General features: G+C 36.9%; 1 protein-coding gene across 6 annotated transcripts; it reads right to left on the reverse strand.

The window, feature by feature from the left end:
* Positions 1-1,076: 1,076 nt before the first annotated feature.
* On the reverse strand, positions 1,077-13,080 carry LOC306864174 (hsp90 co-chaperone Cdc37-like 1). 6 transcript variants are annotated; one of them, XR_013783753.1, is made up of 10 exons: positions 12,848-13,078; positions 11,134-11,403; positions 6,343-6,439; positions 6,143-6,258; positions 5,930-6,052; positions 4,602-4,763; positions 4,072-4,143; positions 3,636-3,791; positions 2,563-2,947; positions 1,700-2,480 (listed from the first exon to the last, which is right to left on the reverse strand). XR_013783753.1 is itself a non-coding variant. In XM_079407933.1 (8 exons), exons 1-8 carry the CDS (start codon positions 12,908-12,910, stop codon positions 2,834-2,836), a joined length of 1,017 nt encoding a protein of 338 aa, XP_079264059.1. In that variant the 5' UTR covers positions 12,911-13,080; the 3' UTR covers positions 1,077-2,833. The 6 variants fall into 6 exon arrangements, 3 of the variants coding, with proteins under 3 accessions (XP_079264059.1, XP_079264060.1, XP_079264061.1); XR_013783751.1 differs by lacking the exon at positions 3,636-3,791 and having other exon boundaries at positions 1,536-2,480; positions 12,848-13,073; XR_013783752.1 differs by having other exon boundaries at positions 1,545-2,947; positions 12,848-13,080.
* Positions 13,081-13,820: the final 740 nt, after the last annotated feature.

The following is a 13,820-nucleotide window of genomic DNA, read 5'->3' on the forward strand; positions in this document are numbered from 1 at the left end:
GTTCTGTAGGCTACACAATCATGAGGAAGACTGCTGACTTGACAGTTGTCCAAAAGACGACCATTGACACCTTGCACAAGGAGGGCAAGACACAAAAGGTCATTGCTAAAGAGGCTGGCTGTTCACAGAGCTCTGTGTCCAAGCACATTAATAGAGAGGCGAAGGGAAGGACAAGATGTGGTAGAAAAAAGTGTACAAGCAATAGGGATAACCGCACCCTGGAGAGGATTGTGAAACAAAACCCATTCAAAAATGTGGAGGAAATTCAGAGTGGACTGCAGCTGGAGTCAATGCTTCAAGACCCACCACGCACAGACGTATGCAAGACATGGGTTTCAGCTGTCACATTCCTTGTGTCAAGCCACTCTTGAACGAGACAGCGTCAGAAGCGTCTTGACTGGACTGCTGCTGAGTGGTCCAAAGTTATGTTCTCTGATGAAAGTAAATTTTGCATTTCCTTTGGAAATCAAGGTCCCAGAGTCTGGAGGAAGAGAGGAGAGGCACATAATCCACTTTGCTTGAGGTCCAGTGTAAAGTTTCCACAGTCATTGATGGTTTGGGGTGCCATGTCATCTGCTGGTGTTGGTCCATTGTGTTTTCTGAGGTCCAAGGTCAACGCAGCCGTCTACCAGGAAGTTTTAGAGCACTTCGTGCTTCCTGCTGCTGACCAACTTTATGGAGATGCAGATTTCATTTTACAACAAGACTTGGCACCTGCACACACTGCCAAAGCTACCAGTACCTGGTTTAAGGACCATGGTATCCCTGTTCTTTATTGGCCAGCAAACTCGCCTGAGCTTAACCCCATAGAAAACCTATGGGGCATTGTGAAGAGGAAGATGCAATACGCCAGACCCAACAATTCAGAAGAGCTGAAGGCCACTATCAGAGCAACATGGGCTCTCATAACACCTGAGCAGTGCCACAGACTGATCGACTCCATGCCACGCCGCATTGCTGCAGTAATCCAGGCCAAAGGAGCCCCAACTAAATATTGAGTGCTGTACATGCTCATACTTTTCATGTTCATACTTTTCAGTTGGCCAACATTTCTAAAAATCATTTTTTTTGCATTGGTCTTAATTGATATTCTAATTTTCTGAGATACTGAATTTGGGACTTTCATTAGTTGTCAGTTATAATCATCAAAATTAAAGGAAATAAACATTTGAAATATATCAGTCTGTGTGTAATGAATGAATCTAATATACAAGTTTCACTTTTTGAATGGTATTACTGAAACAAATCAACTTTTTCATGATATTCTAATTTTATGACCAGCACCTGTATATATATTATTTTTTTTAGACCTAAAGATTAAGTGAGTAGCTTAAAGGAAATAAAGAAATGGACAATTTTCTCATCAATATCTCCAAGTAACATTCAATATTTCTCAACCACTCTCAAATGTTTAAACAACACCCTCATATATATGTGGCCGGGGCCTTGTGTTCCTTTTGTTGAGTGGACGTGCTGCAAAAGCACATATCATACATTTGATCCTAGCTGCTTTCATCCAAAACAAGCCCCTCCTTCTAAAACCGCACGTTTTATGCCAGTTTATTGCCTACAAGCAGTCCGAGGTGAATCCCTCACACAGAGACCTAGCCAACACATTTATAAAATGCCAAGAAAAAAATGCCATTCTTTTTATAAAAATAACCTGCAAAATTAAAGATTTCAATCAGTCAGCACTACTGGTGGTCTAAAGATTTAATTGCGTATTTTGTTCTGATTGTAAAGACTTGCACAATGTCATCACAGCCATCATTTAATATTACACAAATTGTGGTTTGCTGTATATGCTCTTTGGGCAGCACAAGCAATGCAACTGCTGCAATCAATACAAGTCAGTTTGATGGTGAGGCAAAATGGCAACTCTGAAAGTCTTATTTGTTGGGATAGTTCAGCCAAAAATGAAAACGGTCATCATTTACTCGCCCTTGTGTTGTTCCAAACATGGAAAATGCAAGAAGAGATATTTAGAAGAACATTTCTTGTTTTTGACCATATAATGAAAGAAAGTCAGTGGGGTCCAAAACAACATTGATTGGATGCCATTGACCATCATTGTATGAAAAAAAAACATTTTTGTGTTCAACATCAAGTCAAACAGGTTTGGAACAACATAAGATTGAGAAATGATTATTTTTTGGGTGAACTATCCCAATTTGTCACTTTTGACATATCGAACTCAACAGCCCCAGTGCCTTTAGCATCCGGTTTACATTTTGATAACGAACATGAATCTCTTTCATTATAACTGAAGGTAACAATATTAAATTGCTGGTTTTCATGTCGTACTACTTGAACTTTTTGCAAAGGTCTCATTTCCATCGTGAAGATAGCAAAGTGGGAGGTCCTGCTTCGCCTTCGAGTCGTTTGTCTATCTGCAGGAAGCCGACGGTTATCTGCCGTGTCCATGCACAGATGACACACGAAAGAGTTTGAATGTTCAGCGGACGTTGTAGATTACAATCCTACGGTGGAGAACAACAAAAAGAACATGAGAAAAAAGCTCGATTTAAACTATGAGGTTTTCCTTTGCACTCCTGCACGTACCGCTTTCCTAAACTTTTCTCAAAATGCTCAAACAGAAGAAAAAGTTAGCAACAGAAACGTAATAAAATGTGCACAAAAATATAAGTGCCTCAAAATACAGTTCCCTATCTTTTTTAAAATACTTTCTCTTTTAAACAAATATAAAGTGCAGCACACATCCAGGCACGGATACAAAACAAAAGTCTCTGCGCACAGCCCTTGTTTTTCCTGTCCTGCGACCCAAAGCCCTTTTCCTACTGAACGTTTGGTCAGGGACTGATAGTTTCCACTGCTAGGTCTCCATCATTCTCCACTCGTCCGTTTCTGAACTTTCTTCTTTGGAGGCTCGTGGTATATTCGTCCAAAGTCCTGCCTCCAAGCAACGCTTCACGTGGTATTCTGCCACCTGTTATGAGCGAGAAAGAGGATATTAATAAATAACAGGAAAAGATGCTCGCAGAACAGAGATCAGTATGAGGAACAGGAAGTGAGCTGTATACTAGATCAAAAATGCTTTTAGTTTACCCAAAAATGTCAATTCTGTCACCATTTACTCACTCGTGTTGGTTTCTTTCTTGCATGCAAGAAACTTTGAAGAATTGTTATGCTGCTCTTTTCCATACAATGAAAGTCAATGGTGAGCAAAATCACATTTCAAATTTTAGCAAATAATTTAAAGGTTTTCTTCATACAAAGCTTCAGTGTCACATGATCCTTCAGAATTTTTTAATATGCTGATTTGCTGTTCAAGAAACAGCAAATTGTGCTGCCTTATATATATTTTTTGTAACATTATAAAGATTTTAGTCACTTTAATGCAAATAAGTATAAAATCTAAAATATTTTTTTTTTTCTGACCCTTAACCTTTTAATGGTACTGTAGTGAGTTGTTTGATCTACATTTATGGTGCCTTTGTGGCATTTTGGAGTTTGGAAGTCCCTGGTCCCCATTTACTTATTATATGGAAAGGAGCAGCATGAACATTCTACGAAACATCTCAATTTGGGCTCTATGGAAGAAAATGAGTCATACAGGTTTGGAACGACATGAGGGTGAATAAATGACATATTTTTGTTATAATCTGCACATCCACCTCTTATGCAGATCTGCAGGGCAGGAACAGGGATTATAGGTTAGCCTGGATTCTGATGAATGCAACGCTGTTGCAGATTAAAGCTGTTATCAAATTCTTCCTGTGTCCTTTGGCTGTCATTCAGCTCGTCTGTGTCAGGTTCAGAGCATGTGCTCTCTGTGGTGACAAGTGAAAGTGATGGAGGAAGTGTTCAAGAACCTGAAAAATGTACTTAACCCCTAAATGAACCTGAAACACGCCATCATGTTTTGGTTACACTTCAGACAACGTGCTGCATGATTCCTAAAGCTGTAACACTGCACCTGATTTGAAGGGTTGGGAACCTACAACCATTTATTCTTTCAAATTAATAATAATAATAATAATAAAAAGACAACCCAGAACCTGATTGAGAATGGTTGACACGTTCTGATGTTATACAATATAAAGCTGTTACCTGCGGGTTCATGCTGCTAAGCACGTTCTGAAGAATCTGCATATCCTGCATCTGGATGCATGTTTTCAGCTCCTGCAAATTCAACATTTGACTCATTTTATATTTTGTTACTAGCAACACTAGTGCTGAAAAGCTGAAAAGAAAAGTATACTTTTATTCAGCAAGGACACATTAAATTGATCAAAAGTGACATTTTCATAATATAAATTCTATTTCAAATAAATGCTGTTCTTTTGAAATTTTAATTAAAGAATTTTTTTTTTTTTTCAGTTTCCAAAAAAATATGAGGCAGCACTGTTTTCAGCATTGATGATCATTTCTGAAATGTTTCTTTAGCAGCAAATCAGCATATTAGAATGATTTCTGAAGGATCATGTGACACTGAAGCAATGATGGTGAAAATTCACAGGAATAAATTACATTTTAAAATATGTGCTTTGGTTGCTTCATGCAGAATATTTTCTGTCAGTGAGGATCAAAAAAATGACTTGATTACAGCACATAAAACTGAGAGATTCAATCTTTCCTACCGGTGGCAAAGACTCTAAAACCTCCTTGGGGTCGAGGCGAGAGTTTTGGTGCACTGTATCCTTTGGGGTTTCTCCTTTTGATCGCATGGTATACTCTTTAACTCTCTGCTTAAAGGCGTTGAGTTCTGTGTGGAAGACGTCCAAGTATCCCTCCTGCCCTGCCTTAAAAAAGAAAAAAAGAGCAAACAAGATTAAAAATGATTCAAAATGCATTCAGTGCAAATATGAATGAGGTTTGGATGAACGTGTGAATATGAACATCATCTGTGTCCATACTGGCTTGTTTCCTGGCCTCAGGCTGTCAGTTATGTCATGTCTCTCTCTAGTGGTCACTGACATTATTGCATAACACCTACACACTCAGACTGACTTCACTAAAGGCTGCATTTATCTGATCAAAAATATCCTGAGATATTATTACAATGTAAGAGTTTTTCTATTTTGAACATTTGTAAAGTTTTCCAATTCTTTTTTCTATTTTAATGCGTTAAATGTAATTTATTCCTGTGATCAAAGCTGAATTTTCAGCATCATTACTCGCATGTTTTCAGTGTCACATGATCCTTCAGAAACCATACTGATACGATGACCTGCTGCTCAAGAAACATTTATTATTATCATCAATGTTGAAAACAGTTGTGCTGCTTAATATTTCTGTGGAAATCGCAATACACTACCATTCAAAAGTTGAATAGTAAAATAGTAATAGTGATACGTTTTTTCAAAACAAAACATTTATTTGCATTATACTGACATTAATAATGTTACAAAAAAAATTATATTTCAGTATTCATCTCAGAGAATCCTTAAAATAGCTTCCAAAAATATTACGCAGTAATAACAGTTTTCTACATTGATAATAAGAATCATTATTAATAATTGAGCACCAATAATAATTGATAAAAAAATGGAGCAGCAATATTATTATGATTTCTGAAGGATCATGTGATGCTGAAGACTGGAGTAAAGATGCTGAAAATTCAGCTTTGATCACAGGAATAAATTACAATTTAAAATACATAACAATAGAAAGCAGTTATTTTAAATTGTAATATTATAAATCACAACATTACAATTTTTATTGTATTTTTGATCAAACAAATGCAGCCTTGGAGAGCATTCCTTCAAAAATAAAAAGCCCTTAATTATTCCAAACCTTTGACCAGTAGTGTATTTTTGAAAATAATTTGAGGACTTTATTGTTGTACCTCTCTGGCTAAATAAGTCATGTACAGTAAGAGATGTATAATGTATTGTCCAAAACACCACTGGGAAAAGCGCAGCAGAGGTTGAATGTTGATGTTGATGTCTGCAGATGTGAGTCTAACTTTGGCTTTCTGAAAGAACTGACGGAAACAGCCTCGTGGGTCTTGCTGAGTGTTGCGGGCCATTTCCAGAATAAACTGCATGACGACTGCCTGATGAGCCACCTGCTCCATTAAGGCCTCTTTCTGCAGAAGATCCAGACAGTCAGGATCAGTAGAAGGTCATTAAGGCACACGGTACATACTGCAGAAACAGTACAGCTTGTTTGCACTCACTTGCTCTGCCTGTAGACGGAAGCACCACAGGATCAGGTAATTGGCCGTTTCTTCACAGATGAGATGATGGTACTCTGCTAGAAAGCGCTGACTATCATCCCACCTCCTCAACATACCTGTCCAATCAGAACAGAGATGACAACCTCTATTCAGATGAACAATCTCCATTAATAAACACAAATCAAGATCCCATGACTTACCAAAATGTTTCAAGTGTTCTTCATTACGCTGGACGAAGCTTATGTTCTTATCGTGATCTGATTCATTAGGCCATGACTGTGAACTGTTTATGATACTCTAGGAAACAACAACAACAGGGGCATCAGCAATCTACACATGAACACTAATAACGTAATGTGTTAAATTCAGACTTTGTTCAAGGACAATAACATTCATTCAATAATAACAATATAATAATAATAATATCCCTATATAATTATAACTGTAATTTACAAAGCTACGAGAATACGTTTTGTGTGCAAAAAAACAATAATAATGACTTAATTCAACAATTTGTCTCCCTCGCGTCACCCTATAGTACCATTCTGGAGAGTATCACAGATGTAAACAACGTATGCAATATGTATGTACACGGATACATTGTTTACATTCAGATCAGACTGCAGAAAAATAAAAACAAATCTGTTGCTTTACCACACTCAGTATTTAGGTAATTAATTCAAAGTCACTATAATAAACATATATAAACATGTGGATTGCACTTTTTAAACATTGTTAACTTTTGACAGATTTTAAATAAGAATTTATATATCTTCATGTTTTCAACACATGAGCTCAGTGAAATGTTCTATGATTGGGTGTTAATATTCTGTTCAGTAATTGGTTAAAGCCGACGTGGCTGCCGCTTACAAAAAGAAAATATTTGTAATTTTGGGTGCACGAGCACCGCTTGCGCTCCGCCTCCGCGCCGCCAGCGAAACCGCCCGCTGTTTGCCGCTTTCCGCATGTCTCCCATTGAAAATGAACTAGACACTCACGACTGCCGAGTCCCGTGTGAAAGGGTGTTAATATTAATATATTATGCTTTCTCTCGCCGTACTTTGATGTCATTCACCAATCCATCTTCAAGTCGAACACACCTCTTTACTCTCGCATGTCACGTGACAGTGTAATCGCAGCCTCTGCGGTTGAAAAATATTATCGCAAATGCAATTAATCGTTCGGCCCTAATGCGGAGGAGACAAATTGTTGAATAAAGTCGTTATTTTTGTTTTCTTTGTGCACAAAAAGTATTCTCATAGCGTCATAAAATTACAGTTGAACCACTGATGTCACATGGATTATTTTACCGATCTCCTTGCTATGTTTCTGATCCTTGCCGTCTATGGGAGGGTCAGAAAGCTCTCGGATCTCATCAAAAATATCTTAATTTGTGTTCAATGAACGAAGGTCTTACGGGTTTGGAACGACATGAGGGTGAGTAATTAATGACGTAATTTTCATTTTTGGGTGAACTATCCCTTCAACTGTTTAACTGTTGGGAATATATATAAAAAAAATTATAAATCGGAGTGTCTATCTACACTAAGTGCAAATAGCCTGGTTATTGGCAGAGGCTATTTACACTAACTCCACCCACCAACGTGTGATTGGACTAGTTAACATTAGTGAAGTGACATTCAGCCAAGTATGGTAACCCATACTCGGAATTCGTGCTCTGCATTTAACCCATCCAACGTGCACACACACAGCAGTGAACACACACCCGGAGCAGTGGGCAGCCATTTATGCTGCAGCGCCCGGGGAGCAGTTGGGGGTTCGGTGCCTTGCACCTCAGTCGTGGTATTGAGGGTGGAATGAGTGCTGGACATTCACTCCCCCCACCTACAATCCGGCCCGAGACTTGAACCCGCAACCTTTGGATTACAAGTCCGACTCTCTAACCATTAGGCCACGACTTCCCCCGATTGACCTGGGTTCGAATCTGCCGTTTGGCAAACTTTATTCTCCCTTTTCAAATTTCAAAACACATCAGAAAAGCATTTATTTTTAATAAAAATGAAGGAAATCAAAAAGTTGAAAATAAAGTATCGGTAGGTGTAGGGAGGGCTTTTGTCCCAATAAAGTGGCATACATTTAATGATTTGAATTAAAAATTTATACAAGTTATTGTTGCATACTATTTTATAATATAACAGTGTAAATGGTATATCACTAAAATAATACTGCTATTTTCACTTATAAATAGCATCTATTGCAACATAACCCCCCGTCCCATTTAGTAGTAAGATTACTACTCAAAAATACTTTTGTTAAATATATTTAGCTTCTTTCCCTTATCTCAAACACACTTTTAGTTTAGTTGGGAAACATAAATATGTACGTACAAAGACTCTGTAAGCAGAAAAATATGTAACTGATATAAACTATATCAACAGAACTACAGCAAAGACCATATAATCTAAAATTGAAAAATGAAAGTAGGTTTGAAAATGGATATGTCCACATTTCATCCTGCTTCTACCTATTAAGGAAACAGGACAAAAAAATAAATTAAATTAAATTAATAACATTTTAATTAATTTAAAAGTAAAAAAAAATGCTTTTTCATTATAAAAAATTATATAGTGGTAATTTCACAAATGGGCAACAAAAGAGTCTATAACTGCTGGTACAACAACATACTAAAATACTTAAGTATAAAACCTATCATGACTAATGAGATTCACACAAAATTGCTGAAAAAAGCACTTATGTAACACGATATTTATTTTGTGTAAGCTTATTATCCACTGACAATGAAGGAACTAATACTTTTGTTGAATAAATAGTTCAGGAATATCATTTCAAGCTATTCTTGAACAATATCCTGACTTATTAATTCACATTCATTATAGGGAAAAGAATGGCCAGGATAGTCAGCATAATGCTGGTGTTTGGTTTGCAAAAAACATTACTATTAAAAACATTCAGTTTTCAACTAATATCTGAGTGGAAGTCTATACATAATGGTCTTTAAAGGTGCCATAGAGTGCATTAATACAATATTTTAAATTGTTCTCTGATATCTACATAGTATGTGGCTTAGGTAAGGGCAAAAAGTTTTACATGTCCATTTACAATCTTAGGATTTCTCCCCAGAATGAAATGGTCTGTTACTGGCTGATGTGGAAGGGTCATGAATAATAATGTTGAGCTCTGCTCTGATTGGCTGTTTCACGGTGCTGCTCAATGTTGAGCTCTGCTCTGATTGGCTGTTTCACGGTGCTGCTCAATGTTGAGCTCTGCTCTGATTGGCTGTTTCACGGTGCGGCTCAATGTTGAGCTCTGCTCTGATTGGCTGTTTCACAGTGCGGCTCAATGTTGAGCTCTGCTCTGATTGGCTGTTTCACAGTGCGGCTCAATGTTGAGCTCTGCTCTGATTGGCTGTTTCACAGTGCGGCTCAATGTTGAGCTCTGCTCTGATTGGCTGTTTCACAGTGCGGCTCAATGTTGAGCTCTGCTCTGATTGGCGGCTCATTTCAGTAGCTCACAGGAAGGAAACACAGGGAAAATATATATTTCAATACTTTCTGGCGCAGTTATATCGTTGGGTAATTATACTGTATATAAAATGCGGGCGTCAGGGAGCTGCTATTAATATACTGGGCATTGAAACTGCTTTGGATTTCACAATCACGTTTTACTTTCGAGATTCACGATTGCACAAACTCTAGTTTATACTATGGAGCAGCAGTACCTACCACACATTTTACAAGATCAGATGCTTGTCAGTGGTGCTCAGGATCTGTAAATCATTCGCCATCATCCTCAGGCATCATCTCTGTGGTTAGTGAAATCTTATGTACTGTAACAGGCTACAGCTAGCAAGGAGCTAACCATGTCCATTTAGTGGCTCGCGCTATTTTATTAGAACGCATTATTTGTTTTCCGTGCCTTTCTCAATACAGACACCAACCCATCCCTGCACTTCACATCCCCTGCACAGCCTGGAACATTACATTTATTTCCATGATCTGCCATTTTCGCTGTTGTCCTCGCTTGTTTCTTCACAATACCAGCAGAACTTCTGATGGTTCGGCTGGCGGCTGGCATAGAACAAGGGCGGATATATGCAAATGTTGGGGGCATAACTATTAATGATCCCGACTGTTACGTAGTGTTCAGACCATTTTTCAGTGGTCTTTTTTATTCACGAGATTTAAATAAGGAGGAAACAATGGTGTTTGAGCCTCACTGCATGTCATTTCCATGTACTGAACTCTTATTATTCAACTATGCCAAGGTAAATACAGTTTTCCACTCTATGGCACCTTTTTAACATATTTTTTTCTGTTTTTGAAAGAAGTCTCTAATGCATTTATTTGATCAAAAATACAGAAAAAAAACTGTAATATTGTGAAATATTGCTACAATTTAAAACAACAGTTTTCTATTTTAATATATATTAAGATGTAATTTATTGCAGTGATCAAAGCTGAACTTTCAGCATCATTACTCCAGTCTTCAGTGTCACATGATCTTCAGAAAGTTGATTTGATGCTTAATTATTATTGGCGCTCAATTATTAATTATGTTTTTATTATTATCAATGTTGAAAACAGATTTGTGTAAACGATACATTTTTCAGAATTCTTTGATGATTAAAAAGTTCAACAGAACAGCATTTATTTTACATACGTACATATACATTTATATATAAATATATAGTAACATAATAAATGTCTCTATTGACATGATCAATTTAATATTTGAGCGCTGAATGAAAAGTAACACTTACTGACCCCAAACTTTTGAATGGTAGTGTATATTTAGCTGTTCAAAAGAAAGTAACAAACATAAGTGTATAGATATTCATTTTATTCATATATTTGCAGTTAGCCCTGTTCCAAAACATCACAGGCCTCTGCTGTGTGCTTTATATTTAGACTCAGAGCTCAGTGCTGAGATCAGTGGTCTGTATCCGACAATGCTCTGACAAGTATAAGATGGACACTGAAAGACTTTTCTAGAGTGCTGATATGACATACCTTGTCAAACACATCCCGGCTGGCCTCCGGGCACAGAGTGGGGCTCCGTCCCAGCATGGTCTCTTTATGTCTCCACTCCTGTTCGGTCTGAGAGAGCTCCGTGGAGGAGGCCAAGGCTCGGGCGCGCTCCTGCTCCACAGACTCAGAGCTGTGGAGCTCCAAACCGCAGAGCTGGTCCTGCGCCTCGACCAGCTGCAACTGCGACGCGATCGAGGCCTTCACACAGCGCTGCTGACTCAGGCACAGAGACGCCATGTTCTCCGCACTGGGCTGTGATGGGACACAGAGAGATAACGGTCACAATGTCTCCAACATTCATTCAACAATCATTACAGGCTGCATGTAAGATTCATATGTTTATAAAGAACATTGCTCTGGTTTTTTAACCAGTTTCAGGGATGCTTATTTTCCCACTGTTTATAAATAAATGAAATTTACATTTTAAAATATTCAAACAGAGAACAGTTATTGTAAATTGTTATAATATTTCAAAATTACATTAAAAACAGTAATATTGATATCAAATAATTGCAGCTTTATTGAGCATATGAGACTTAGCCTATGTTTAAATGGCATATAACAATAAATAATGCATTTTATAACTAGTATGTCTTCATCAAAATTATTCCGTAAAATAAAATTCTTCTCAAAATGATAAAATGTTGCGTTGCAAAAAAGTGAGTGCACCTTCCTGAAAGTTACTAAACTAAACTAAATACATTTTTTCTGGTGCAAGTGAAAGGCAATTTTTAATGAACAGGTAAGTATGTTGAACTAGAAACTTTTAATTTCTTGATAATTAAGAGTGTTATATAACTGAATTGTACTCAGACTTATGCAGACAACAATGGAAGCACTTGGGACTTATTTCTTAGCACAAAGGATCATAGTTTTTAATGTGAAAATATAGGAACGTAACAGAAATTCAAAAACAATGGACTTTTGACAAGGCCCCTGAAATAATCAGGCCTTCACTTTCAGCGATTTTCATGGCTAGGAAAAAAGCAAGTGCCTCAAAAGCTAGGAAAAAGTGAGTTAATCTCATACAGTAAGATGCAACGTGCTGAAGTGAAATGCATGGTCTTTGTCCTCTCCAAAACCTACTGTAGCCAAAACACTCATTTAACCTTTTTCAAGGCATATATTTACACAATATAGACCTCTGGGAATCCATAATCTGGTCTCATGAGACCATAGTAATCCTTCTGGATCTAACAGCATACAAAATATTATGGTGCTGCTAGAGGAGGAGTTACTTTATTTCTGTTTTTATTAAATATATGTTTAATACATTCCATTCTTATCATATATATATATATATTGAGTTACCTTATTTATGTTGAGTACATACACACACATGCAAAGTTATTGTAGCACAATACATCGACAAAAGAGATTTTTTTTAAATATTTAATAAGTATATTAACAGTACAGCTGTCAGTAAACACAGGGTCCACACAATGCCCCTCGATGACGGTCTGTCCACCTTAAACAGCCCTCTAGGCACCGTAGAGCTGTTTGATTGTGATGCCCAAAGATGCTGTCTAGATAGGGAGCTCACTTTTCTCTTACTCATCCTGCAGCATCCAACAGTTCTCCAGCTTTACAGCACATTTCCGTATGGTTTCAAGTGTAAACACAGCCTCATGTTGATTTAAAGCACAAGCAGAAGGCATTGAGATGTGAATAAAGCTGTAGTGAACTTTGTGAGTACCTCGTGTGGGTGTGTGCGGGGCATGTTTTCCTTTCGGTCCGGTTCAGGTCCAAACCACTCCATCACCGCTCAGCTCTGCCCTCCTGCTCTTTATATCACTCACGATCCGAGAAACACTCCCAGATCTCTAGTATGTAAGCGAGCACAGAGAGTTATTTTCAGAGTATAACATCAGCAGCTCTTTTTAGCTCCTTATGACAACTTCCGTGCTCTGACGCACTCACTCGTCACGTGACGGTAGACGCTAATCACGTGATAGACAAATCGAACAATATTTATTTATTTATATACAAATGTCATATTTGTATATGAAATTAGATTTGTTTGCAGACATTTTTTGCAGCATATTTGGAGAAATATACATTTGGAGCAAAAACAATAAATACAAAATTGCTTATGTTTTCTTAATTGGTTGCGAAGATTTAACAAATAAAAATATAAAGTATTGTTTTATTTTTAAATAAATTAGTTTAAGGGGAAAACCCACATAACTTTACATGCATTCTATTCTTAGATGAAGCATCACTCTTCAACAAGAGGCTGATGAATAAATAAATAAATGTTTATTTAGATCCACAGATTGTCTTCATCAAATCTTCATAAAGTAAATTTAGAAACAGGTCTCTTTTGAAGAGATATTGTGTAAAAACTGCTGAACCGAATGTAGCTTAATTTATACTAAGGGGTCATATAATACATTATAAATAATACATGTGCAATTTAAATTATAGAATAGATTTAACATATTTAAAACACTCTTATTATTATATTATAACATCTTAAGACTTAATATTATTATATTTTATAACATTTCCGGATTTAATAAATAAATAAAGGTAAGTTAAACTTTACTTTTAAAATCTAAAAGTTAAAATCTACTTTATTCTGTATTGTAGTTGAAGGATGTAGTATTTGATTATGATCACAGTACATCCAAAGAAACTAATAATATTTTTAACTGTCTTACTTGACA

Source organism: Barbus barbus (genome assembly GCF_936440315.1).
Source record: "Barbus barbus genome assembly, chromosome: 45".
Lineage (NCBI taxonomy): Eukaryota > Metazoa > Chordata > Actinopteri > Cypriniformes > Cyprinidae > Barbus > Barbus barbus.

Bases quoted from the DNA above. Each gene is read 5' to 3' on its own strand.
- LOC306864174 (XM_079407933.1), bottom strand. From the start codon at position 12,910: ATGGAGTGGTTTGGACCTGAACCGGACCGAAAGGAAAACATGCCCCGC. The intron at 6,053-6,142 runs GTGAGTGCAAAC...GATCTTCTGCAG, and splicing joins TCCGTCTACAGGCAGAGCAA to AAAGAGGCCTTAATGGAGCA. The intron at 2,948-4,071 runs GTAACAGCTTTA...CGCTCATAACAG, and splicing joins TTAGCAGCATGAACCCGCAG to GTGGCAGAATACCACGTGAA.